Raw genomic sequence first — 25,031 nt, 5'->3', positions numbered from 1 at the left:
AGGCGCAACGCAACAAACTGATGATCGGAAAGCGCCGAGGCGACCTTCCAGATGGAATGCAGGCGCGGGGTTAGCGACGGAGAGACATAGAACCGATCGAGCCTGCTCTGTGCGCCCCGGCCGGTCCAAGTCATTCCTGACTGGCCCTGCCGAAGTAATGACCAGGCGTCGACCAGCCCCAGCTCGTCTACCAACTCCCGAAGCGCCGTGCACCCACTGCCAGGCTCTCGGCGCCGAGGTACACCGCGGTGCGATAAGCGATCGGACGCGAACAACGTGCAGTTAAAATCTCCTACCAAAACAAGACGCGACGGGCCTACAAGGTAGGAATCGAGCGTCTTGAAAAAATCCCTTTGCGGTCCGGCCGGCCTAGTGTTCGGGACGTAAACATTCACGATGCGCGTGCCACAGTCTAGGTCGATCGAGAGCAATCGGCCGTCAGAGTCGCGGGAGTGACGAAGGATCGAGCCCGTGTATCGCGGCATCAAAACAATGCCAACGCCACGAGAGCCCGTCCCCCCGAAACTCCAGAGAGATCTGGTGCCAAAATTGCTGTCGAACTGCCTAATCTGCCCTGCTCGGTGGAGGTAGGTCTCCTGCAGAACCAAAATGTCAATATTCTTTGAGCGGGCTAACTCAATTACTTCGGCCTGCTTAGGAGGCCTCGTCAATCCGCGGCAGTTAAAGGTTGCGATCGTTAGGGAGTAGCCCATGTTAAGTGTGTTGGGGGGAGTCTGTTTACAGCCGAATAGTGCCCAAAAAACGGCGGTGAGAAGAAATGCGGACTGACAGTTTAAAAAAATGGTTCAGCAGGAGATGCACGCGCGCTTGTTTACTTTCTGTTCCCTTCCGACTCCATTTCACTCTCCTCTTCGGCGCTGCTAAATTCCACGTCCTCGTTTTCAGTGGGCTCTGTGCCCGAGCCAACTACGCGTTTGCGGCGGAGAGGGCTCTCGGTTTCGGATTCCAGTTCGCTTTCGACGGCTTTAAGCAACCCCCTCCTCGAACGCTGCTTCTTCTCCTCAAAGAGCTTCCTCTTTGCTTTGCGCCCCTTCTTTTTTTGTTTGGGGGTGGGCGTGCTCGGAGGCGCCGCTTCGCCGTCCACCGCGGGGGGAACCGCGGCGGCGAGAGATGGCGCTGCCGCCGGCGCGACGATCGCGGGAGGCTCCGCGGAAGGCTCCGCGGGCGTCTGCTCGGGCCGCGTCGTCTGCTCGAGAGCATCAGCGGCTGGCGCGGCGTTTTCCTCGCTCTTTTGCGCCTCAATGCTAGCGCCCCCTACGCTGCTAGTCTCCTCTTTTCTCCCCGCGTCGTCTGCGTTGCTGCCTGTCTCGTCGCTCGCGGCGACGACGACGACGGGTTCGCTGACGGCGCTGCTTGTGCCCTCCTGACCCTCGATCTCGGTCGCCTCAGCGCCGGCGGGTTTCGTCCCCGCAACCGCGGCCGCGAAAGACTTAACGCGACACTGCGATCGCGCGTGATCGCCCTGGCACAGCGCGCATGGTGCCTCGCACGTCTCATGGCCGTACTGGTCGCACCTTGAGCACTTGGGGGTGGTGCATGCGGCTGCATAGTGGCCAGTGCCACCGCAGCGAACGCATTGATGCACGACCCCGTCGTACTCAAAGCGGGCCACATACCTGTCCAGAACCTTGATGAGGTTCGGGACAGGCGTGACCATATCCATGCGGATGCGGCGCGTCCCCGATACGAAGTCCGCGAACCCCGGAATGGTCTCGCGCTGCATCCCGTGTACCTGGCCGTACTGGCTCAGGATTTTCCTCAACTCTTCATCTGGCTCTTCCAGTGGGTACTGGAAGACGCGCACCACCTTCGACCTCGATCCTCGATACTCAAATCGGAACTTCTCCTCGCGAACTTCCACGACGGGATCGATTAGAAACCGCTCGACCGCCTGCTTCGTCTTGAAAACAACTTCAAACCGGCCGCCCGAAAAGTCCTGGACGCCACTCAGCTCGTTTTTACTGAACCGCTGCACGAGCACCTTCACCAACTCAACATTAGTGACTCCTCGAGGGAGCCGCGCGTAGAACCTGTACGGCCGCAGCCGCACGCTGTAGCTAGCCATGGCGGTTCGCTAGCGGACACGAGCTAAACACCCTGCGCTAAGCACAACGCGCCTGAAACACGCTACAAAAAAGAGAGACCCTCGTCACTCACCAAGCTGACTTCGCACTTGCTGTATCCAAACAAAATCCTGGATGGAAGCTGAAAGGAAGACAAGTATCGCTGCCAACCAGCGAGCGCAACGAGCGGAAAAAACACAACACTCAGGTGAGCGCCCCGCGGCTACATGCCGCCACTGCACACGCACGAAACGATGAACAGAGCAGGTGCTGTATCCGAAGGGAATGAAGCTCACACAACCACGACCACGCAACGCCGCCGGAGATCGCGCCGCTCACACGCCCGCCTTCTTCACGGCTTTACCACTCGGTTGGGGAGGCATGACTACTGCGATGCGAACACGACGGAGTCGACGCGAGCAGAAACGCGGCTCGCGGCACTTTTATTCGAGCGCGCCGCATTCTGGCGCCTCTCGCTGGATGCGGTTTGGGCGGGGCTTATTTTTGAGTTCTCCTTGGACGCCGTGCAGAGTAGACGTGTTTTTCTCGCGCTCCGCAGTTTCCCTAACTCTAGACCGGGCCTCCGGCCCGTTAACTTCTTTCTTTTTAATGCCACCCTTGGCAAGCCCTTTTTAGGGCTCCATACGGCAGGATGCCGCTTTTCCCGCACGTGGGCACGCCCAGCCCACGGCGCGTAATCTCCCCCGCGATCCTCTCCGCGCTGGCGCAAGGTTTCGACCTCCTGGCCCCCCCCCCGCTCAGAGGAGGAGGAGCAGGACAGCGCCAGCGAAGATGCAGAAGGCGAGGATTTAATGGATACATCAACCTCATCCCGCAGCAGCAGCAGCAGGAACAGCAGCAGCAGCAGCAACAGCAGCAGTAGCAGTAGCAGCAGCAGCAGCTCGGGTGAGTCCCGTACCCCCCCCTTCCCCCCCCCTACCCCCCCCCCACGCGCACCCAGGCCAAGCCGCACGGCCTACGACCCCAACCGCCTTGGAAGTCGGGGCCACAGCCTCGAAAGCGCTGTGCGCCGCATTCGCTTCAACAGGGAGGCATGGGAGGCCTACCAGGCCGAAAAACAGCGCCAAGCGCAGGCGGCGCGCGCCCCCATTCAAGCTGCCCCCCCCGCCCCCACCCCCCGGTCAACGCCCCTGATCGAAAGACTACGACAAAACATCGGAGCCGACCGCGCCCGCCCCGGCGCCACGGGGACGGAAGAAAGCGGCGCCGAAAAAGGCGAAACCGCCAGCCAGCCCTGAGGCCCCCCTTCGCGCTCCTGCGTCCCCCCCAGCGGCGACACACGACCCCGCTTCTCCCTCCGACCTTGCGAACGCGAGCACGCACGACCTTGCCATCCAGCGCGCACCGGAGCACGCACACCAGGCGCGAGCAAACGATGCCCCAACAAGTCAGACCCTGAACGCTGCAAGCGATACCCCGCAGCCGCCGCTTTCCGAGAACCGCACCCTCGCGAGCGCGCAGGAGATGCCCGATCTGCGCACACCAGAGAGCGAGCGCACGGCGAGCCGCACCCGGGAGAACGAAAGCAGCTTAACGCTCGCCCCAGAACCGGCTGCCCGCACGCAGGAGAGAGGGGAAGACATCGCCCCAAGCAACTCAACGCGGCACAGCCAAGCGAAAGGTCCCCCCCGTCCTCCGCCCAGAAAGCGCCCCTCGCCACCCCGCGCCGCTTCCCCCTCACCCAGACAGGCCGCCGACGAGTCGAGGCAGCACCAAGGTCAACAAAGACTCCCGCCCCCCTCCCCCCTCCAAGAGCCGCAGAGCCAGCTCGACGACGACGGCTGGCGCGTGCAGAGAGGGCGGAAAAAGCGCACCCCGCCGCGCGCCTCTCCCCAGCCGAATGGAGCGTCAGGAAACGGAGCGGCCGTCTCCACCACCACAATCTTGTATCGGCCGACTGAACGCGGGGCAAACCTCGCGGGTATCAGCCGCTTCGAGATAGAAGATCAGTTGACGCATATCCCCGACATCAACGGATACAGAGTCAATCACCGCCTAAACACCGCGGCGGTGGACACTCAGAGCGAGCAATCCCGCGAGGCGCTCCTGGCCGTGCGCTCCCTATGCGGAGTGGCAGTGCGCGCCACAGTAGCACAAACACCTCGCAACGCCAGGGGCGTGCTCCACGACATAGACCTGCCAGGAACGGCAGAGGACATCATGCAAGTGGTGGAAACACCTATCCCAATCATCAGAGCAACTTTGCATGACAACTCCATGTTCCTGACGTTCGCGGGCCCCCAGCTACCCGAGGCTGTATACATACGGGGAGTCCGCGTACGCGTCCAGCGCCTCGACCCCCGCCCCATACAATGCGGCAAATGCGGCAGGTTTAACCACCTTACCACTGCCTGCCGAGGCGGGACGCGATGCGGCAACTGTAGCGGCCCGCACCTCACCTCCGCCTGCACCGAGCACACCCAGAAATGTGCCAACTGCGGGGGAAAGCACCATTTCTCATCCCCGCGGTGCAGGCTATACAAGAGAGAACGTGCGATAGCGGCGTACGCTGCAGCCCGGAGCCTACCCATCGGCGAAGCATGGCGTCACTACTTCGCCTCCAACCGCCGCGCAGCTTGGTAAAGAAAAAACGCCACCCAGACATCCACCCAAGCCGCCCCCCCTCCCAGCTTTCGAAGCTACAGTCAGATTCTGCAGGCGCCTCGGCAGGCGGCTCCCCCCCAGCCCCCGCCAGCAGCCAACCAGGCCCCCCAGAGCTTGCTGTGGCCCAGATACTGTCTGCCGCAGACACGCTGAACGCGGCAATCGCCCTACTCCTAAATGGCGGCCACTAATCCAAATGTTGCGCCCGAGAGGCTGCCTCGCCCCAACATCCTGCAGTGGAATTGTCGGTCCTTGCGAATGCGACACGCAGATTTGTACACCTTCCTACAGGCCAACAACCAGTACGACGTCATTTGTCTACAAGAGACGTACTGCCTCCCCAGTGAGCACAGGCTACCGGGCTACGTGGCGTATCACAGCGCCGCAGCCTGCGTAAAGACCGACTGCACGGCCACTAACTGCCGAGAAGCAGGGCACGAGCCTGGCCGCTCCAAAACGGCTATATACGTGCGGAGCGGCAGTGCTCACTCGGAGGTAGTATGTAGTATGTATGTAGTACTACGTACTACATACCCCCTCAAAACCTCGAAAGAAAGAAGCAGGGCTTATTTGAGTACCTCCGCCTCGCCGCGGCCGCGCCGGACACACACCGAACGTTCGCTCGCGCGTGCACATCTCGTACCGCGCAGTCGTCTTGTTTCTCTTCGTGCAGTAGCAGCAGTAGCAGCATCATCATGTCCGGACGTGGCAAGGGTGGAAAGGCGAAGGGCAAGAGCAAGACCCGCTCCAGCCGTGCTGGGCTCCAGTTCCCCGTGGGCCGAATCCACCGTCTGTTGCGCAAGGGTAACTACGCCGAGCGCGTGGGCGCCGGTGCCCCAGTCTACCTGGCTGCAGTGCTCGAGTACCTGGCCGCCGAAGTTCTCGAGTTGGCCGGCAACGCCGCTCGCGACAACAAGAAGACCAGGATCATTCCCCGCCACCTGCAGCTGGCCATCCGCAATGACGAGGAGTTGAACAAGCTGCTCTCGGGCGTCACCATCGCCCAGGGAGGCGTCCTGCCCAACATCCAGGCCGTCCTGTTGCCCAAGAAGACCGAGACGAAGGCCTGAGCTGCCCCTGTTTCCCAGCGGCACGAGCACCTACAAAACGGCTCTTGTAAGAGCCAACCTAAGTGCGTGTCACAGCAGAAACGATGCTGCCTTTGCTGCTGCTGCCTCCTCCTTATCTCGTAGTACTTTTCGCTCGTTATTCTTTGTCCATGCACGCCTAACGTGAGCGTTTTGTGTAGCGCGTTATTTAGGCACACGATCGACACCTTATTGACTTTCTCTGCTGCAAAACTTACACAGCATTTCGTAACGTGAAAGGGAATTCTTCTGCAAAGCGCCAGGCACTGCTGCAACTGAATAAAGCTTGCGCTGTGCAGTCAGTGTGTTTTCGCAGTTAGGCAGCTTTTTTTTTTTTCTTAGAGACCCCCAGTGTAGAAGAACATCTTGCCAGCAAGAGTTGTTCCCACGGAAGTTCCTAGCGTGCTGCTCTTGTTTTTTTTTAGCATGCATTTGCGTATTCTATACCAATCACTGCAAACACGTGTCATTCAGCTAAGCTTCTGGAATCGTTTGCTCACGTATCATTCCGTTCTAATTTGGCTGATTCCAACCGTGTCTGTTTTTTAAATCAAAACTGGCCTACAGAACCCCCACATCACTGCTGCGCTAGTTAAAGAAACCAACAAACCCACGAGGAGAAAGTGAGAACACCAACAGAAGCAGCAATTTGGTTTATTCATTTTCACGCACGATAAGAGTGGCAAATAAAGCATAAACTCACTTGTTGCACACACGCAAACTAAAAAACCCCACAACACTCACCTTTTTTCGTTGTGCGAACACGCAGTGCAAAGTACAACAGCAGAGAGAGGCAGAAATGGGGTTGACGAGCTTGGCGTGTTTCGCGCAAACGCTCGCCACGAAACAAGGTGGATTTGGTTCTTAAAAGAACCGTTTGTGGGCTTCTTTTCCTGGCGGCGGTAAGAAGGAGGCACGGTCTTAGGCGCGCCCGCCGCGGATGCGCCTGGCAAGCTGGATGTCCTTGGGCATGATGGTGACACGCTTGGCGTGGATGGCACACAGGTTTGTGTCCTCGAAGAGACCCACCAGGTATGCCTCGCTGGCCTCTTGGAGCGCCATGACGGCCGAGCTCTGGAAGCGCAGGTCGGTTTTGAAGTCCTGAGCGATCTCACGCACGAGCCGCTGGAAGGGCAGCTTGCGGATCAGCAGCTCGGTGGACTTCTGGTAGCGGCGGATCTCACGCAGGGCCACGGTCCCGGGCCTGTAGCGGTGGGGCTTCTTGACGCCGCCCGTGGCCGGGGCGCTCTTGCGGGCTGCCTTGGTAGCCAGCTGCTTGCGCGGCGCCTTCCCGCCGGTACTCTTGCGGGCCGTCTGCTTGGTACGCGCCATTGCGGCTACAGGTGCTGCAAAAGCTGCGAGGCAAGATACAACAACTCGGAGGTGAAAGGAATCACGTCTACACGCTTCGGCGTCAGGAGCGAGACTGCTCGCCCTACGTTTGGCGAACCGCGTTCCCGACTGAGCGCGCCTCTGATTGGTTGCGCCGCGAGCCCCTCTTCCCCTCTTTTCGATGCTTGAATGCTGGAAAGTGCACTTTTTTTCCGTGCCCCAAATTTGCGCCCCTGCGGTTACCGAACGAAAAGAGCTATCGATTTCATTCAAACGCTGTGTTGTTGCGCGCAACGTTTTCTCTTATCCGTCCAAAAATGGTAAACCTGGCCCAAACTGCCGTCCGGCTATGACGCGAAATGTCCGACTGACCATAAACGAGAGTGCCGGCGGCCGCCGCCGCCGCCGCCGCCGCGGCGAAGCTCTTCCCAACCTCCACGGTCGCTAGGATGCTGAAAATGGAAGATTTTGGTCGCAAGGTAAATTCGCATCGCCACAGTTTCCGAACAAAAAGAGCTATCAATTCCATTCAAATTTTGCCTTGTTGCGCCTTGTGTTTTCTCTTACCTGAGCAAAAATGGTGAACGTGGTGCAGATTGCGGCCTGGCTACGACGCAAAATATTTTGCTTACCATGCAGATTTTGCGAACGAAATAAGCTATCGATTTCATTTAAAGCGTGCCCTGTTGCGCAAGACGTTTATTCTTACCTGCGAAAAATTCACCCACCTGGTGCGACCCACAGTCGCGCTGCAGAAGGAAACGTGGGGCACACCATAATCTATCTTGGGGGCCCACAACTGCGCGCCTTGCAAGGTGCTAGTTTGAAAAACAAAACCGTTTGATAACTTTGCATTTATCGACCTTCGATTGGCCCTGTGACGGTAACGCGGGCTCCCTGTTCGTATATATTTTGCTACCAGGGCTGCTGTTTTCAAAGCGGTTGCGTCATCTCGTAGGAGGGTTCCAAAACAGGCTTCTGTGCTCGTTACATCTTGTACACAATGTAAACAAAGGTAACGAGAACAATGAAATGGCCATATAAATGGAATGACTAATGAAATTAGTCACCGTGGCGTCTTGCACGCGAGTGTTTAATGAATTTTCGCGCGAAGCAAGCGTTCGTGTGGTGCGAGCGCAAGTGTGCTTCTTTGGTCCACTTCAGCCACGAATTTCAACGCCATGCGCCACTCGATCTTGTTCACTTGCAAATGCCAAGTGAAAGCCCTCAGTAGGCTCAACTTGCAACCCTTGGACCAGGGCTAGAGTGGTGTTCAAGCCCGGAGGAGGCCGAAAACGTGTGCTGGCGGTGCCCGTCCGTTCGCTCGGGGCAGCTCTTGGAGGCCTCTGCTAGTGAATGGAGAGTCGTAGAGACTTGGTTCGGGCACCGAAATGTTCGCGGGAACGTGTTTGTTCGAAGCGCGCCTGTTATTTGGCATTTGCGCCAAGCGCAGCCGTTCCCGCGGCGAAATACCCGCGCGCAAAAAGCACAAATGAGCCGTGCGGAGTGGAGCGAGGCAGGCGGCCCCCCTCTCGCTGCACCGTCGCCGCCCCCGCGGCGGCGAACCTCTTCCCACCCTCCGCGGTCGCTAGGATGCTGAAAATGAACAATTTTCGTGGCCACGTAAATTCGCATCGCCACAGTTTCCGAACAAAAAGAGCTATCAATTCCATTCAAATTTTGCCTTGTTGCGCCTTGTGTTTTCTCTTACCTGAGCAAAAATGGTGAACGTTGTGCAAATTGCGGCCTGGCTACGACGCAAAATATTTTGCTTACCATGCAGATTTTGCGAACGAAATAAGCTATCGATTTCATTTAAAGCGTGCCCTCTTGCGCAAGACGTTTATTCTTACCTGCGAAAAATTCACACACCTGGTGCGACCCACAGTCGCGCTGCAGAAGGAAACGTGGGGCACACCATAATCTATCTTGGGGGCCCACAACTGCGCGCCTTGCAAGGTGCTAGCTTGAAAAACAAAACCGCTTGATAACTTTGCATTTATCGACCTTGAATTGGCCCTGTGAAGGTTACGCGGGCTCCCTGTTCGTATATATTTTGCTACTACCAGGGCTGCTGTTTTCAAAGCGGTTGTGTCATCTCGCAGGAGGGCTCCAAGACAGGCTTGTTACATCTTGTGCACAATGTAAACAAAGGTAACGAGAACAATGAAATGGCCATTTAAATGGGATGACTAATGAAATTAGTCACCGTGGCGTCTTGCACGCGAGTGTTTAATGAATTTTCGCGCGAAGCAAGCCTTCGTGTGGTGCGAGCGCAAGTGTGCTTCTTTGGTCCACTTCAGCCACGAATTTCAACGCCATGCGCCACTCGATCTTGTTCACTTGCAAATGCCAAGTGAAAGCCCTCAGTAGGCTCAATTTGCAACCCTTGGAGCAGGGCTAGAGCGGTGTTCAAGCCCGGAGGAGGCCGAAAACGTGTGCTGGCGGTGCCCGTCCGTTCGCTCGGGGCAGCTCTTGGAGGCCTCTGCTAGTGAATGGAGAGTCGTAGAGACTTGGTTCGGGCACCGAAATGTTCGCGGAAGCGTGTTTGTTCGAAACGCGCCTGTTATTTGGCATTTGCGCCAAGCGCAGCCGTTAGCGCAGCGAAAAACCAGCGCGCGAAAAGCACAAACGAGCTGTGCGGAGTGGAGCGAGGCAGGCGGGAAGGGGGGGAAGGCCCCTCTCGCTGCGCCGTCGCCTCCGCCGCCGCCGCCGCAGTCGCAACGCGCGAGTTCCGCTCATCTGCCTCGCGAGTTGTGTTCTTTGCAGTAGCAGCCAGCCGTTTTGGGCCGTATTTCTCTCGTCGCTCCGGAGTTGAGAAGAGACATGTCTGAAGAAACCAGCCAAGTGCCTGCCGCTACGGCGGCAGCGTCTTCGGCTCCCAAGAGCCCCAAAAAGAAGGCTGCGCCCCGCGGATCCGGCAAGCCCAAATCAGCGCCTACGCACCCCAAGGTTTCGGCCATGGTCACCGCCTCCATCGGTGCCCTCAAAGAGCGCGGGGGTTCGTCCCTGCAAGCCATCAAGAAGTACATGGCTGGCACCTACAAAGTGGACGTCGAGAAGCTGTCTCCCTTCATCCGCAAGTATCTCAAGTCTGCCGTCGCGTCCGGCGCGCTCGTGCAGACCAAGGGTAAAGGCGCCAGTGGCTCGTTCAAGCTGTCCTCCTCTGCTTCAGCACAATCATCGTCCGCCGGCGAGAAGAAGAAGAAAGCGGCGGCGGCGGCGGCGGCAGGCAAGAAGAAGCCTTCGGGCACCAAGAAACCGCGAGCCAACAAGACCACCGCGACGGCAAAGCCCAAGCGCGCCCCCGCTGCCGGTGCGAAGAAGCCCAAGAAAGCGGCCGCGAAAAAGCCCAAGGCAGAGAAAAAGGCGTCCCTTCCCAAGAGCCCCAAGAAGCCCAAAGCGACCAAGAAAGCCCCCAAGAAGCCAGCTTCTTCCAAAAAGTGAATGACTTCTGCGCGAGTTCATCCTCATCATCCCCGCCTCATCCTTTTTTTTTTTTTAATTAACCACCCGGTCCTGATGGGACCACACCAACAGTTTGCCATGGCGACGGAAGCTTGCCACGCCACACCCATCTCGCGTCCTCCTCCTCAATGTATTCTTAATCGCACGATTGTGGCGCAAACACACACACAGCAGTAAAAACAAGCAAACAAACAAAGAAAAACCAAAGGCACTGCAGCTTCGCTCCTCGCTGCCGCAGCAGCCGTGGCTGTGGCCCACAGATACCCGCACGCTGCTGCCATCTGTCGGACAACAGTTGGCCTGGCCCTCTTGGTTTGGGAGCTGGCTGCGAAAATATCTTGATCTGCCGGCGCGGACGAAGCGCGCCCGGGGTCTTTTGCGGCGCCCTTAGGGGTCGTTAATCAAAGCCCAGGCAATCGAATCATGGTTCAATCGAGAGAACAGGAGTCGTAGAATTGGAAAACATGCGCCGCTGGCGTGTGCGCCGTTTAGTTGATAGGTTACGGGGCGTCCAAATCACGTTTTTCGTCAATGTCGCCCGTTTCGCTTTGTTTACAAATGCTTCTCGGGCTGTGCAGAGGTAGGAAATCGTCTCACCGTGCTGAACTAACGTTTTTTTTTTACTGCGAGCCACAGCAACACGATGGTATGCGTGAATTTCACGTGAGGATAAGGCAATTTCAGCTGCAAGCCGATCAACATGGCGAACGCGACTTTTCAGTGTCCCAGGCGTGGTTCTCGCTCCTCCACCGCTCGCTGGCGGGCCGAAAAACGTATTCACGGCGTCGTGAGACCACTCGTTGTGAAATCTTATTCTTGGAGCTACGCGATGGTGCAATTTTCGTTTTCGTGCGACGAACGGTGGCGATGCCAGCGCCAAAACTCCCACGCGGCGCGGCCGAAAAGGTCGGCGCGAGGTCTACCGCTCGGGTTGTAACCCTTTTAACAGCCCTTTCCGTACAAGTGAGAGGCCCGAACGAGCAGCGACAGTAAAGTAGAGGCCCTGGCAAACGTTTCAGTGCAATTTTAGTTGGCCTGACTCTCTTGGTTTTGGAGCTGGCTGCGAAAGAGTCTTGATCTGCCGGCGCGGACGAAGCGCGCCCAGCGACTTTTGCGGCGCCCTGAGGGGTCTTTAATTAAAGCCCAGGCAATTGAAACGCGCTCTAATCGAGAGAACAGCAGCTGTAGAATTGGAAAACATGCGCCGCTGGCGTGTGCGCCGTTTAGTTATAAGGTACGGGGCGTCCGAGATACGTTTTTCGTCATTCCTGCGTGTTTCGCTTTGTTTACAAATGCTTCTCGGGCTGTGGAGAGGTAGCAAATCGTCGCGCCATGCTGAGCTAACGTTTTTTTTTTACTGCGAGCCACAGAAACACCGTGGTATGCGTGAATTTTATGTGAGAATAAGGAAATTTCAGCTGCAAGCCGATTAACATGGCGAACGCGACTTTTCAGTGTCCCAGGCGTGGTTCTCGCTCCTCCGCCGCTCGCTGGCGGGCAGAAAAACGTCCTCACGACGTCGTGAGACCATTCGTTAGAAAGCTTATTCTTCGAGCTATGCGATGGTGCAATTTTCGTTTTCGTGCGATGAACGGTGATGATACCAGCGCCAAAACGCCAACGCGGCGCGACCGAAATGGTCGGCGCGAGGCCTACCACGCGGGTTGTAACCCTTGTGCGAGCCTTTTTCGTACAAGTGAGAAGCCCGGACGACCAGCGACAATAAAGTAGAGGCCCTGGCAAACGTTTCAGTGCACTTTTAGTTGGCCTGACCCTCTTGGTTTTGGAGCTGGCTGCGAAAGAGCCTTGATCTGCCCGCGCGGACGAAGCGCGCCCAGCGACTTTTGCGGCGTCCTGAGGGGTCGTTAATCAAACCCCAGGCAATCGAAACATGGTTCAATCGAGAGAACAGGAGTTGTAGAATTGGAAAACATGCGCCGCTGGCGTGTGGGCCGTTTAGTAAATCATTTAGTGGGCATCCAAGCTACGTTTTTGTCATTCTCGCGTGTTTTGCTTTGTTTACAAATGCTTCTCGGGCTGTGGAGAGGTACCAAATCGTCTCACCATGCTGAACTAACGTTTTTTTTTTTACTGCGAGCCACAGAAACACGATGGTATGCGTGAATATCACGTGAACAATACAGAAATTGTCTCAAGCCCGATGACCATGGCGAAAGCTGGCCAAGGGGGCAGCCGATGTGGCGCCCTCATTTCGCGCAGCCCTCATTTGCATAGCATCGTCATTGAAAGGAGCAAAGCACAGCAGAGACAGGCAGAGGGGCGGCAATGAGAGCCCGCTTCTTTTATTTGCACTCGTTTACTACCGAAGCAGCAGCAGCCAGGCAGGTAGGTTCTGTTCCCAAACGTTGTGCAGAACTCGCACTGGCCGCGCCTAGCACTGCAGCAGCAGCAGCAGGAGAGCCTGCAAAAGACAAAAATAAGTGCAACATCGCCGCCGTGTGCGTACAAATCACTTCGAACAGTGAGAACAAGCCCAACTAAAGAAAAAGATCATGCGCATGCGTGCACCATAGCTAGCCTTTGCAAAGCAAACTAGGGGATGGCACGAAACGAACTGACAGGCACAAAGAGACAGCTGGCTCAAAGCCACCTGAATTCTGTCTATAATCCAGGTATCTGCCATAAACAGATACCAGGCGCGATAAAAATAAATGTGGGCGAGGTGAACCATGGAATGAAAAAAAAAAACGTCTCCTGCGGGATTCGAACCTGGGTCGTGCGAGTGGTGGAAACCAAAAATGGAAGCATAACGTTTGAGTGCAATGCCTAGCTTACGAGTGCATATAAGATGAGCCTCTTTTTTTTTAATGCATGGAAATTTTAGAAAACTTCAACAGACAAGACACTTAACACACAATATGAACACTAGAAGACAGCAAACGGCAAGGCCAGAGCTCTGTATCCATGTAATGTGCACAGAATGGCATGCGAACGCTCGCCAGGGCCAAATTTAGTGCTGTTTATCTACACAAATACTCATCAGAGGCAATTGGTAATTTTTGTGGCCAAACTACGCCTACTATACCAACAGAAAAACATGTCTGGCTGCGTGACAAAAATTCAGAGTGGCCATTAGAAAATGCCAAACTTGGCTCAGAGGCCTATGTGCTCCCAACTTTGCCCCAAAATAGTAGGACAAGTTACAACCTTAGAATTTTTACCGAATTTTGACGCTTACACTGCTCACACAGACGCACTGAATTTCATAGTATAAAACCCGATTACAAACATGGGGACGCACGCAAAGTCAAAGAACTTGCATAACAAGAAAAAAGCATTTTGTATTTTGCAGAAATGCTTCCCAGACGTTCGCCAGTACATGTACTGGGCCGTATTTTACATAAATATACCATGCAAATCACTTATGCACAACTTTATTGGGAAGCTGTGGTTAAAATGTTAAGGTTGTAACTTGAGTTGCACTGCTCCTACCATTAGCCACACAGTTGGCAAAAAATTGGTCTCGGAGCCAAGTTTGACAAGCCGTAACAAAACAAATAATTTTCTGTCAGCCACACAATTTTTTCAGCAACATGTACAGTAGGTTTAATTTCAGCATCAAAATGACCTGTGTGCTCAAGCAAGTATTTCTTCAGATAAATGACGCCAAAATTGGCCACTTCCCAGGCAGTGGTGGGTAAAAATAAAAATATTACTTTACAGGCACTGTAAAAATATTACAGTGCCTTGTGGCACTGTAATATTTTTCACGTAGCGTATGTCTACCTAACACTCATTAGGCAATTATATATAAATAGAAGTTCAAGAAAATTGAAGAGGGCGACCAACAGCTATCTTTTGTTCAATGTTATTTGAACTCACACAGCAGTAATCCGAGCTCCTGTTCAAATGAAAGTGATTAGCCATAACCTAAAGCTAAAATGGCAAATGTGCTCCTCACACCGTAGACATCATGGGCTGCTGCCGTGTCAAGGTTAAAAAAATCTGCCTACAGAAATGCCAAGCCATCTCACGAAAAAGGAGAAACGAATTATGCCTACACCTTGTAACACGCGACATCGGAAAGCTCCCAACACTACTCTTGGCAGCAGAGAATGGCGAAAGAAATAACAAGCAGGAGAGAAACGCGGTTTCGGTTTCAGCAGCACGCGAGAACAAGCCAAAGCTTGCTCCGCATCCCAGAGCGGACATTAGGTAAACATAGCGAGAGAGGTGCGCTCGCCCTTGCCCATCTGCGATCCCCCACAATGCACTTCCCTGGCGCGCGCTTTGAATAACGACGGCAGTGGCGTACACAGCGACAAGAAAGCGAATCTGCCACTGCACATTGGTGGGACAAAAAACAGCGGCTGCAGATGCAGAAAGCGCTGGTATAAACACTCACCCAACTGACGCCATTGCAGACCACGTTGAGAAGGAAACGGCTCGCACCCGACACGTAAACACAGCACAGATGGCACCCACATACACCAAAGAGAACAAGATTGGGCACGCGGCGCAGCAGTCAAGCTGCACCCACTGTAGGGTGAGATGTGGCTCTTAGAAGAGCCGTTTTGGGATGTCTTTCTTTCCTCGTGGTGGCAAGACGAAGGGAGCAGAAGAGAATCAGCCGCCGAAGCCGTACATGGTGCGGCACTGCCTCTTGAGCGCGTACACGACGTCCATGGCGGTGACGGTCTTGCGCTTGGCGTGCTCCGTGTACGTCACAGCATCGCGGATGACATTCTCGAGGAACACCTTGAGGACGCCGCGGGTCTCTTCGTAGATGAGTCCCGAGATGCGCTTGACGCCGCCTCGGCGCGCGAGACGACGGATCGCTGGCTTGGTGATGCCTGGATGTTGTCTCGCAGAACCTTGCGGTGACGCTTCGCTCCACCCTTTCCGAGTCCCTTGCCACCCTACCGTTGTCAGATGGTTGGGGGATTGGCACCAATGTGCCGCACCCCGGAGCAGCAAAACTCAACCAACCATCATCATTCAACTCCGATAACGCCACTCAGGGTAGGGTCCCCCCGGAGCGAGGGGGAATCTTTTGATTTAGAGTGGCGGCCCTTCCCCCTGGGCGCAAGGGTGGCGGTGTGAATGCCCATGGCTACGTAGAAACGAAAGAACGTTAGCCAGCCTGAAAAACAAAGAAAACCATTAGTACACCACCTTGATGCTCCCCCCAGCCTCCTCCAAGATTACTGCTGGACTACACCAGGTGAATGCGAAGCCCTGGGGCCCAAGCCTGCGCTGCTCTCTTTTCAGGTGGAATCAGACCTCCTTCCGCACTTTTGCAAGCACTTCGTGGAGGCCTGGCCGCCGCTCAGAGTAAGCGGCAGCGCAGCGGGCCACCCAAACCTGATAGGAACACTCCACGAGGACCAAAACGAACTGGTTTACTGCTGCGCGCGGGAGCGGATTGAGGAACCTCAGAGTTTCATACGGAATGCCAGGGATGTCAAACAACTGCGCCAATTTTCGAAGGAGTGCCTGCGGGAGTGCGCAATCGCGGAAGATGTGCTCCGTGGGTTCGGGCGCCCCGCAGAACCAACAAGAGGCCCTACGGAGCGCTGGAACCAACCCCACAGGAGCCTGCCTCCGTGTGTGAGCGATAGGAAGGTTCCCGCGCGCAAACAGCCACTGGAAAGTTGCTCTGCTAGGTTCTAAAAACTGTGCCAATATGAAATGCCAACTGGGTTTCTGACGCGTGAGAGAATACTGCTGTAGATGCGGCGGGAGGCTGGGGGACAGCATTTCCGCCAATACTTTCAATGGAGTCGCAAACAAGTCTATATCTGGAGTTATTTGCTGCAGGTCGAACAGGGCGTTGGCCGCACCTGTGTAAAACGACGATGGCGTGCCTGCGCGGGCGACGTTATTGCGGACGGAACTTCGCGCGAACAGACGTAGCCGGGTGCTTAGAAAATAGGACGCGAAGCAGCTGGTTAAAGGAATGTCGCAATCCAGCGCCGCCCGCGTCCACTTCACATGCAGTGCTCTCGCCAACACTCCCACATCGGTGAGGCCTAGGCCCCCCTTGCTCTTGGGCAGTTGCACGATCTGCCTCTTGACCTTGTCTGGCTTGCCGCCCCAGAGGAAACGGAACACGATGCGCTCCGCCTCCAGTTTGGTTCGCGCAGGCACGGTCATGATAGAGGCGACGTAACTCAACAGCGAGAATAGCAAAGTCCGCACGATCGTGGCGCGGGCAGTTTCTGGACAGCGGAGCGAGTCGTAATCATGCGCTTTTACTTGGAGCTTAGTCATGGCGGAATTCCAGTTACTAGGGGATGGACCAGTCGCGGAGAAACGAAACCCGAGGACCTTAGTCTCCGAGGCCACCGGGAGACCATGTTTGGGCTGCGGTGGTGCGTCCCGAAGGTACATCACCGAGCATTTAGCTTTGTTGAGCCGCGCGCCACTTGCCTGGCCATACCGATCGATCACGGCCAGCGCGGAGCAGAGAGAGCTCTCGTCTGGCACGACGATCGTCAAATCATCGGCGTAGGCGAAGATGGGAACACGCGGGGCACCCGGCGGCAACGGAATACTACCAATGCGCGGATCAGACGCGAGCTGCTGCAGGAGTGGCTCGATAGCGAGTACATACAGGACAGGGCTGAGAGGACAGCCCTGCCTGACCCCTCGCTCAACAGAGAAGCTATCTGAGACGCGGCCGTGGATGAGAAGCGCGGAAGTGGGCCCATTATAGAGTACACGAACCATGTTCTGGAAGTTGAGGGTTAAACCCGCCTTAGCCAAAGTCTCAAAAAATATACGAATGGCTCACTACATCGAATGCCTTTAGGATTAGGATTAGGAAAAACTTTATTTGTGCCTGCAAAACGACTAAGCGCCGCGACGCGAGCCTGGCGTCGTCCTAGGGATTGCCGTTACTAGGCGCAGCGCCAACGCTTCCCGTCACCGGGTCGCCTGGTCTGTGCTTTTCGAGCGCACCCCGGACTTGCTGGACGGCCCAGAGTTGAGTGTCCTTGTCGCTACTGCGTGCAGCGTCCTGGAGCTGCGGCGGATAAGTTGTTGATTGAGCTTCGTTTGGTAACTGGGCACAGTCCCAGAAGATGTGCCACTGGTCTGCCGGACCCACACCACACACTTTACACACGTCCGTCGAATAAAGCTCTGGATGAAACCTGTGCAGCGTCGCCGGGGCGAGGATGGACCCGGTCTGCAGCTGTCGTAGTAGAACTGCTTCCTCCCGGCTCAGGCCCTGGTGGGGGGGTGGCATGACCCGTCGAGCCAGGCGGTAAGCCTTGGTGATCTCGTTGTAGCTCACGAGGCGATCTTTGTTCGCGAACCACCACGGACGGTCGGTCTCGGAGGAGCGGAGGGTAAGTGCTCGCGCCTCAGAGTGTGCCGTCTCGTTGTGGTTGGGTGCGGTTGCGCATTCGCCCATGTGCGCCGGAAACCACTTGACACGAACTTCTCTGCCCTGGAGCCTTGCCTTGCCGATGATGGCAGCCGCCTTGGCGCAAACGCGACCTTTCGCGTAGTTGCGTACGGCCATTCTCGAGTCACAGAGCACTGTGCGGCACTCAACCTCAGAGATGGCCAGGGCGATGGCGACCTCCTCGGCGTCGTGGCTTCGGTGCACCGTACACTCGCAGTCGTCGTCTTAGTGCCCGTGGAGGCCTTAACGGCGACCGCGACGTAACCTTCGTGCTGGTACTCTGCTGCGTCGACGTAACGCGCGTGCCCGTCTTCGGCATGCATCTTGATGAGGGCTTTGGCCCGCGCTGCACGCCTCTCCTTGTTGTGCTCCGGGTGCACGTTTCTAGGTATTGGGTCAACGCATATGTGTGCCATCGCTCCCTCGTTTATGTCGCGCTGTTGCTGGTCCGGCGTGCGAGGGTTGTAGCCAAGGTTCTCGAGGATTTGGCGTCCCGTCTTAGTCATGGAGAGACGTTGCATCTGTGCCGCCAACTGCGCCTCCGTGATTTCTTCCAGGGTATTGTGCACTCCTAGCTGTAGTAAGCGCGCAGTGCTCGTGGTTTCCTTAAGGCCCAGTGCCGATTTGTAAGCCTTACGTATGAGTGTATTGATCTTGGCCCGTTCCATGACCTTCCAGTTATGGTACGCGGCCACATACGTAATGTGGCTGATCACGAAGGACTGGACGAGTCTCACGAGGTTGTCCTCCTTCATGCCCGTTCTTCTCGAAGAAATGTGGCGAATGAGGCGAATTGCCTCGGCCGTCTTGCTGTTGAGCTTGGCAAGGGTTTCACCGTTGCTGTTGTTCTTGTCAATGATCATGCCCAAAACCTTGAGTCTTGTTACTTCGGGGATGCGTTGCCCCGATGCGGTGACTATTTTGATACGGTTGGTTTCGCGCTGCGGCGTATTTCCCCTGCGTTTCGGTGCTAGCACGAGTAGTTCAGACTTGCTAGGCGAACAGAGCAGGCCGGTACCAACGAGATGCTGCTCGATGGCGGTGACTGCCGTTTGCAGTTGGCTCTCGATGTATGCGTCGCTGCCACCGGCGACCCAGAGCGTGATGTCGTCGGCGTATATAGTATGCCGGATGCCCGTTCGCGCTAGCGCCTCCGCAACCCCAATCATGACGAGGTTGAAGAGGAACGGTGAGACGACCGATCCTTGCGGTGTGCCTGTGCTTCCGAGCATCTTCTTTTTAAGCTGTAGGTCCCCCGCGTGGATCTACCATCCGATCCGTAAGGAAGTCCTTGATATAGTTATAGCTGGTTTCGCCCATGTTCAACTTGGAAACTTGTGCCAAGATCGCCGAATGCTTTACCTTGTCGAAAGCACTCTGGAGATCCAGCCCAAGGATTACTCTGTTATCTCTCGTGCCTTCCTTGTCGATTATTTCCGCCTTAAGCTGGAGCATGGCGTCTTGCGTGCTCAGCTTGTGTCGAAATCCTATCATGGAGTCTGGATATAGGCCTTCCTTTTCGAGGTAGTCTTGCCATCTGCGCGCGAGCACGCGCTCCAGCACCTTGCCCACGCAGGACGTGAGCGCGATTGGACGGAGGTTGTTGGTGTCTGGCGGCTTGCCCGGTTTAGGGATCAGGATGTTCTTGGCACATTTCCACTGGCACGGCAGCCTGCCCGATCGCCAGCACTCATTGTAGTATTGGGCAAGGGCCTCTATCGATGGGTCGTCTAGGTTTTTAAGCATCTTGTTCGTGACCAGGTCCGGGCCGGCTGCCGAGCGGGTGTTTAGCTCGTGCAGCGCAGCTCGCACCTCCGCTATCGTGATGTCCCGGTCTAGCCACGCATTGGGTGACCCTGCGTACGGTGGGTGGCGCTCCGTGGGGTAGCAGGTAGGTATTTGTCCTCCAGCTTCTTGAGCACAGCGTCTTTACCTTCCTGCTGCACCGCTGTGTGCATGAGCCTAGCGAGGCGGTCTCGTTGGTGTGACTTGCTTTTAGCCTCGTCAAGCAGGTGTCGTAGGAGGTTCCACGTTCTTCCACGATGTAATTGTCCATCGGCTTTGTTACAGATCTCGTTCCACTGCTGTCTGCAGAGGAGTTTGCAGTGGATCTCGATGGCCCGATTTAACTCGGCCACTTTCTTGCGCAGTTTACGGTTCAGTCTCTGTTTCTTCCAGCGTTCCATGATTGAGTGTTTGGCCTCGATGAGGTTGGCAAGGCGGCTATCCACGCTTACTATGTCTTCGTCGGTCTCCACGGTTTTGGTGGCTGATTGCACGGCTTTGCGAAGCGCGGCGGACCACTCACCTATGTCTCGGATGACCGGACATTCCTTGGGTTGGTTCTGTCGGAAACAGTCCCAATCTGTCCATTTGTGCAGCACGGTGTTACCCCCGATCGGGCTGGGTATCGTGATCTCGAGAATGTAGTGGTCACTGCCAAGATCAACTCCGGTGTTTGCCCACGCAATCTTGCCCGTTCGATCGTTCTTGACAAAAGTGAGGTCTGGTGTAGTGTCCCTTGCAGTTGCCTATCCTGGTGGGGTTGGTGGGGTCCGTGATGAGTACGTAGTCGTTGTCCAGGGCGCTTTGCAGCAGGTCTCTGCCCTTGATCGTGTCTCGGAGGTAGCCCCATGCTGTGTGCGACGCGTTAAAGTCGCCACCGATTACGAGCGTGCTGCCCCTGGCCTTTGTGCTGGCCTGGTGGAGGAGGGAGCGGAATTTCTGGTGTATGTGCTTGGGGTTGCTGTAAACGTTGAGCAGGAACAGGCTGCCCTTGCGTTGCTTGCTCGGTATGATCTCCGTAAAGGTGTACTGAATCTTGATGTTTCCTTGCTTTATCGTGTGCTCCACAAAGGTGAGACCCTTGCGGACAAAAGTACACACGCCACGGCCTTGATCGGGGCTAACGTGTGCTTTGTACCCGGGGAGGGAGGGGGCCGCCGAGACCGTCTCTTGGAGCATGATCACGTCTGGTTTCCTGTTAACCATCGCTATGTGCTGTTGTATTACCGCCTTCTTGTGATCAAAGCTGTGGCAATTCCACTGCCAGATCGTGAGATCTGACCGCGGTTTTACTGCTGCTGTTGGGTTGGCGGCCATGATTGCGTTAAGGTGAAGGGTTGCTGTTGCTCTTGGTTATAAGGGTGGTTCACGAACATTGGTGCAAAGGTCGGGTGGCGTACGATTGGGCGTAAGGTCTGCTAGATGAACTCGAACTTTGCTTCGATTTTCTTGAAAGACGTGATAATGAGCTCCTCCAGCTTGTTGAATCTTGCTCTTGATCGAAGCTGCAAAGCAGCCCCTGAATGCCTTTAATACCTGCCCACTCTAACAAGTCCCTAATAGCGAAACCGTGCAGCTGCGCCGAGCGAAAGGGCACGCAGCACGCCTGGTACGGACCTACGATGCTACTTATGTGATCGGTCAGCCTTGAGGCGAGGCACATCGCAATCAGCTTGTAATCACAATTGAGCAGCGTGATGGGGCGCCAGACTCGCAGGTCGGAGCTTCTCGCCTCGTCCCTGCACAGGAGAGTGATCAGCCCTTCTCTTTGAGATGCTGACAGAACCCCACCACTGAGCAGCCTGTTCACAAGGGCAGTGAAAGGCTGCCCCAACTGCTTCCAAAACTTCAGGTAGAATTCCGGAGGTAGGCCATCCGAACCTGGGCTGCGGTTGCGTTTCGATTTCTTAAGTGCCTCGAGTAGTTCGCCCTCGGTGATTGGGTCATCGCTCACGGCGGGTGGGTCCTGCGGCCCTTCGAGGGGACATAGTTCAGGTGTTGTTGCCTCGGCTCTGTATAGGTCAACGTAAAACCGGCGCGCTGCGTCCAAGACAGCGCCCGGCGTGCTCACAACGGTGCCCGTGTGCGGATCGATGACAGACGAAAGAGAAGTGGACGATCGCGCTAATCTACGCCTCAAAATGTTGCGATAACACCATGTCTCTAACTCCCAACGTTCGGCGCGAGCGATAGCGCGTAAGCCATCCCATCGGATACGAAGGAGGCGCCGATGCTCCCTTCGAAGCTCAACAAGTGCAGCGGCTACGCCAGGGCCGCAGGAAACAGGCGACGAGAGCAGGAGGATCGCGTCTGACACGACTTGAATCGCCGCGTGCTCCTCCTGTGCCAGCCGCTTGCCCCAGGCCCTGAGACACTCGCGCACTTCATTTTTAAAGTCATCCCACCGCACCGCATCGAGGCCCATCGAAATATCGGTCACGAGGTGTTCTACCTGCACCACAACGCGTGGGTTCTCGAGCAGTCGCGGGTTCAGACGCCAAGGCCCTCGCGAGGATGGCACGAAGTCGGAATCCGCGAAGCGCAACGCAACAAGCTCGTGATCGGAGAGTGCAGATGCCACCTTCCAAGTGGAATGAAGACGCGGGATCAGCGACGGAGAAACGTAGAACCGGTCTATCCTGCTCCGCGAGCCCCGGCCGGTCCAAGTCATTCCTGACTGGCCCGTCCGAAGTAAAGACCAGGCATCGACCAGTCCTAGCTCGTCAACCAACCCGCGAAGTTCTCTGCACCCACCACTGGTCTCCAGAGTGGAGCTTACCCTGCCGCGCGTAACGCGATCGGACGCGAGAAGCGTGCAGTTAAAGTCGCCCACTAGAACGAGTCGCGACGGGCCTACGAGATCGGAATCAAGCGCCTTAAAGAACTCTCTCTGCGGTAAAGCCGGCCTGCTATTCGGGGCGTAAATATTTACGATGCGTGTGCCGCAGTCTAGGTCGATCGAGAGCACACGACCGTCAGAGTCGCGGGAGTGACGCAGGATCGAGCCCTTGTATTGAGGCATCAGAACAATTCCAACGCCACGAGAGCCCGTCCCTCCGAAACTCCAGAGAGATCTGGTGCCGAAATTGCTGTCGAACTGCCTAATCTGCCCTACTCGGTGGATGTAGGTCTCCTGTAGAACCAGCACATCAATGTGCTTCGCGCGGGCTAACTCGATTACTTCAGCCTGTTTAAAAGGCTTCGTCAGTCCGCGGCAGTTAAAGGTTGCAATTGTGAGGGAGTAGCCCATGTTTAAAGTGTTTAGGGGATTCAGTTTACGGCCGAATAGTGCATAAACAGTGGCAAAAAGAAGAAAAGCGGACTGACGGGTTTTAAACATGGTTCAGCAGGAGATGCACTCTAATATACTGCCCTACTTCGGCGCGCTCGCGTCCATCTCGGTTTCATCATCGGTGCCACTACAATCAGCATCCTCCATGCTGCTAAGCTCTGCGCCAGGAGAAACTGTGCGCCTGCGAACAGGGCTCGCAGCATCGGGCTCGACTTCGCTGTCCGAAGCCTTGCGCAGCCCCCTCTTTGAGCCTGCCTCTTTGCGCTCTTGAAACAACTTGCGCTTCCCCTTGCGCCTGTTTTTCTTCTTTACTGGGGTGCCGACGAGCTGCGCCACCACCTCGCACTGCGCCGCGGCAGGGTCCGCGGCGGGGGCGAGAGATGGCGCCGTCGTATTCGCGGCCGCGTCAGGGTCCGCGGCGGGGGCGAGAGATGCCGCTGCCGTCTTCGCGGCCTCCGCGAGCACCGGCGCTGGTGCGGGGTCATCGCCCTTCGGCGCGGCATGTTCGTTACCCTCAGGCGCCACGTGGTTTCCCGCTTCCACGCTGTCGTTGCGCGCGGCGTCTGCGCTCGCGATTTCTTTGTCGGCGCGCTTGTCCTCGACCTCTACTGCGTTTTCGGTCGTAGTTGCGGCTGCCCGCCCTGCGACCGCGGCCGCGAACGAGCGGACGCGGCACTGATACCGCGCGTGGTCGCCCTGGCACTGTGGGCATGGTGCGTCGCACGATTCGTGCCCAAACTGCTCGCAGCGCGAGCACTTGGGCGTAGTGCATGCGGCCGCGTAGTGGTTTGTGCCACCACAGCGGACGCACTGATGCACTACACCTTCGTACTCGAAACGCGTGACGTAGCGATCGAGGATCTTCACTAGGTTTGGGACAGGACGAACCATGTCCATGCGCACGCGCCTCGTCCCTGACAGGAAGTCTGCGAAGCCTGTGATCGTCTCGCGCTGCATGGCGTGCACGGTTCCGTACCCACCTAACACGCGCCTCAGCTGTTCGTCCTGCTCTTGGAGAGGGTAGTTGTATACCCTCACAATCTTCACTCGCGACCCTCGATACTCGAACCGAACCTGCTCACCTCGCACCTCAACGACGGGATCGGCAAGAAAGCGATCAACCGCGTCCTTTGTCTTAAAGACAACTTCGAACCTGCCTGCCGAAAAATCCTGCACGCCGCTCAACTCATTCTTTGTGAAGCGCTGCACGAGCAGCTTCGCCAGCTCAACATTCGTCACTCCACGTGGGAGTCGCGCAAAAAACGTGTACGGCCGCAGCCGCGCACCTTGGCTCGCCATCGCGGCCTGCGAACAGATAAGAAAACACTCCTATCTACGCTAGCCTGACAGAGAACCACACAAAACAACAACAGACCCCCAAGACTCACCGAGTCGACTTCAAACTTGCTGTATCCTATCCAAGAATGGAGGCTGAAAAGCAAGCTCAAAGCACAAGCATGGATTAGTTCACAACTCCGAACATCTCACGCTCACACGCGCCCGCATGCCTTGCCTCCTTTGCCGCGACCAGACATGACGAGTGCGGTAGTAGCGAGCGCGCGACGATGAAAGAAAACAACCGACCGTGCGCACGATAGACGAGCGGAGGCGAACTGAAGGAGGGGGAACCCCCCGCTCCGATGTCGTGCGAGAGTGCGGACCATCAGGTTCCGCAAGGCCTGATTGGCTAGGGGACTAGCCAGTCAGGTGGCTGCAGCGAAAGAGTGCTCGCGGCGTCTAGTGGGGACGCCGAAAGCGGTTGTTTGCTGCGAAAATGGACTCGATTCACGCAGGTCGCTGGCGCAACTGATGTTTCTGTTATCACCAGTCTATTTTTTTCTTGCTTTTAAACTGAACCACTCAGTAATTTTTCTGATGCTTTCCTTTCGTGGGGAACCTCATCAGATAAGCGAGAAGCTTTCCTGATTCGTTACAACACTCGCTACACGAGTTTTTCAAGCAGCAATTCCAAAACAGCAGCA

General features: G+C 56.2%; 3 protein-coding genes and 1 pseudogene across 4 annotated transcripts; 2 read left to right on the top strand and 2 right to left on the bottom strand.

Moving 5' to 3' along the window:
* The first annotated feature begins 5,291 nt into the window (after nucleotides 1-5,291).
* On the top strand, nucleotides 5,292-5,794 carry LOC144166508 (histone H2A-like). Its single transcript, XM_077696018.1, has one exon. The coding sequence runs from the start codon at nucleotides 5,405-5,407 to the stop codon at nucleotides 5,777-5,779; it is 375 nt and encodes a 124-aa protein (XP_077552144.1). The 5' UTR covers nucleotides 5,292-5,404; the 3' UTR covers nucleotides 5,780-5,794.
* Nucleotides 5,795-6,660: 866 nt separating this feature from the next.
* Nucleotides 6,661-7,240, bottom strand: LOC144166507 (histone H3-like). The gene has a single exon (XM_077696017.1). The coding sequence runs from the start codon at nucleotides 7,127-7,129 to the stop codon at nucleotides 6,719-6,721; it is 411 nt and encodes a 136-aa protein (XP_077552143.1). The 5' UTR covers nucleotides 7,130-7,240; the 3' UTR covers nucleotides 6,661-6,718.
* Nucleotides 7,241-9,835: 2,595 nt separating this feature from the next.
* LOC144166506 (uncharacterized) lies at nucleotides 9,836-10,598 on the top strand. The gene has a single exon (XM_077696016.1). The coding sequence runs from the start codon at nucleotides 9,956-9,958 to the stop codon at nucleotides 10,574-10,576; it is 621 nt and encodes a 206-aa protein (XP_077552142.1). The 5' UTR covers nucleotides 9,836-9,955; the 3' UTR covers nucleotides 10,577-10,598.
* A 4,447-nt stretch (nucleotides 10,599-15,045) lies between these two features.
* LOC144166505 (histone H4-like) lies at nucleotides 15,046-24,599 on the bottom strand (annotated as a pseudogene). The gene is made up of 2 exons (XR_013321688.1): nucleotides 24,558-24,599; nucleotides 15,046-15,468 (listed from the first exon to the last, which is right to left on the bottom strand). The product of XR_013321688.1 is annotated as a histone H4-like (transcript).
* Between the last annotated feature and the right edge of the window lie 432 nt (nucleotides 24,600-25,031).

The sequence above is a fragment of the Haemaphysalis longicornis genome, unplaced genomic scaffold (assembly GCF_048455015.1).
Source record: "Haemaphysalis longicornis isolate Haplotype H1 unplaced genomic scaffold, Haemaphysalis longicornis Haplotype H1 scaffold_173, whole genome shotgun sequence".
Lineage (NCBI taxonomy): Eukaryota > Metazoa > Arthropoda > Arachnida > Ixodida > Ixodidae > Haemaphysalis > Haemaphysalis longicornis.
This window is presented reverse-complemented; position numbering and strand designations above follow the sequence as displayed.

What these genes read in the sequence shown, in the direction of transcription:
- LOC144166508 (XM_077696018.1), top strand. Translation starts at nt 5,405, where the DNA reads ATGTCCGGACGTGGCAAGGGTGGAAAGGCGAAGGGCAAGAGCAAGACC.
- LOC144166507 (XM_077696017.1), bottom strand. Translation starts at nt 7,129, where the DNA reads ATGGCGCGTACCAAGCAGACGGCCCGCAAGAGTACCGGCGGGAAGGCG.
- LOC144166506 (XM_077696016.1), top strand. Translation starts at nt 9,956, where the DNA reads ATGTCTGAAGAAACCAGCCAAGTGCCTGCCGCTACGGCGGCAGCGTCT.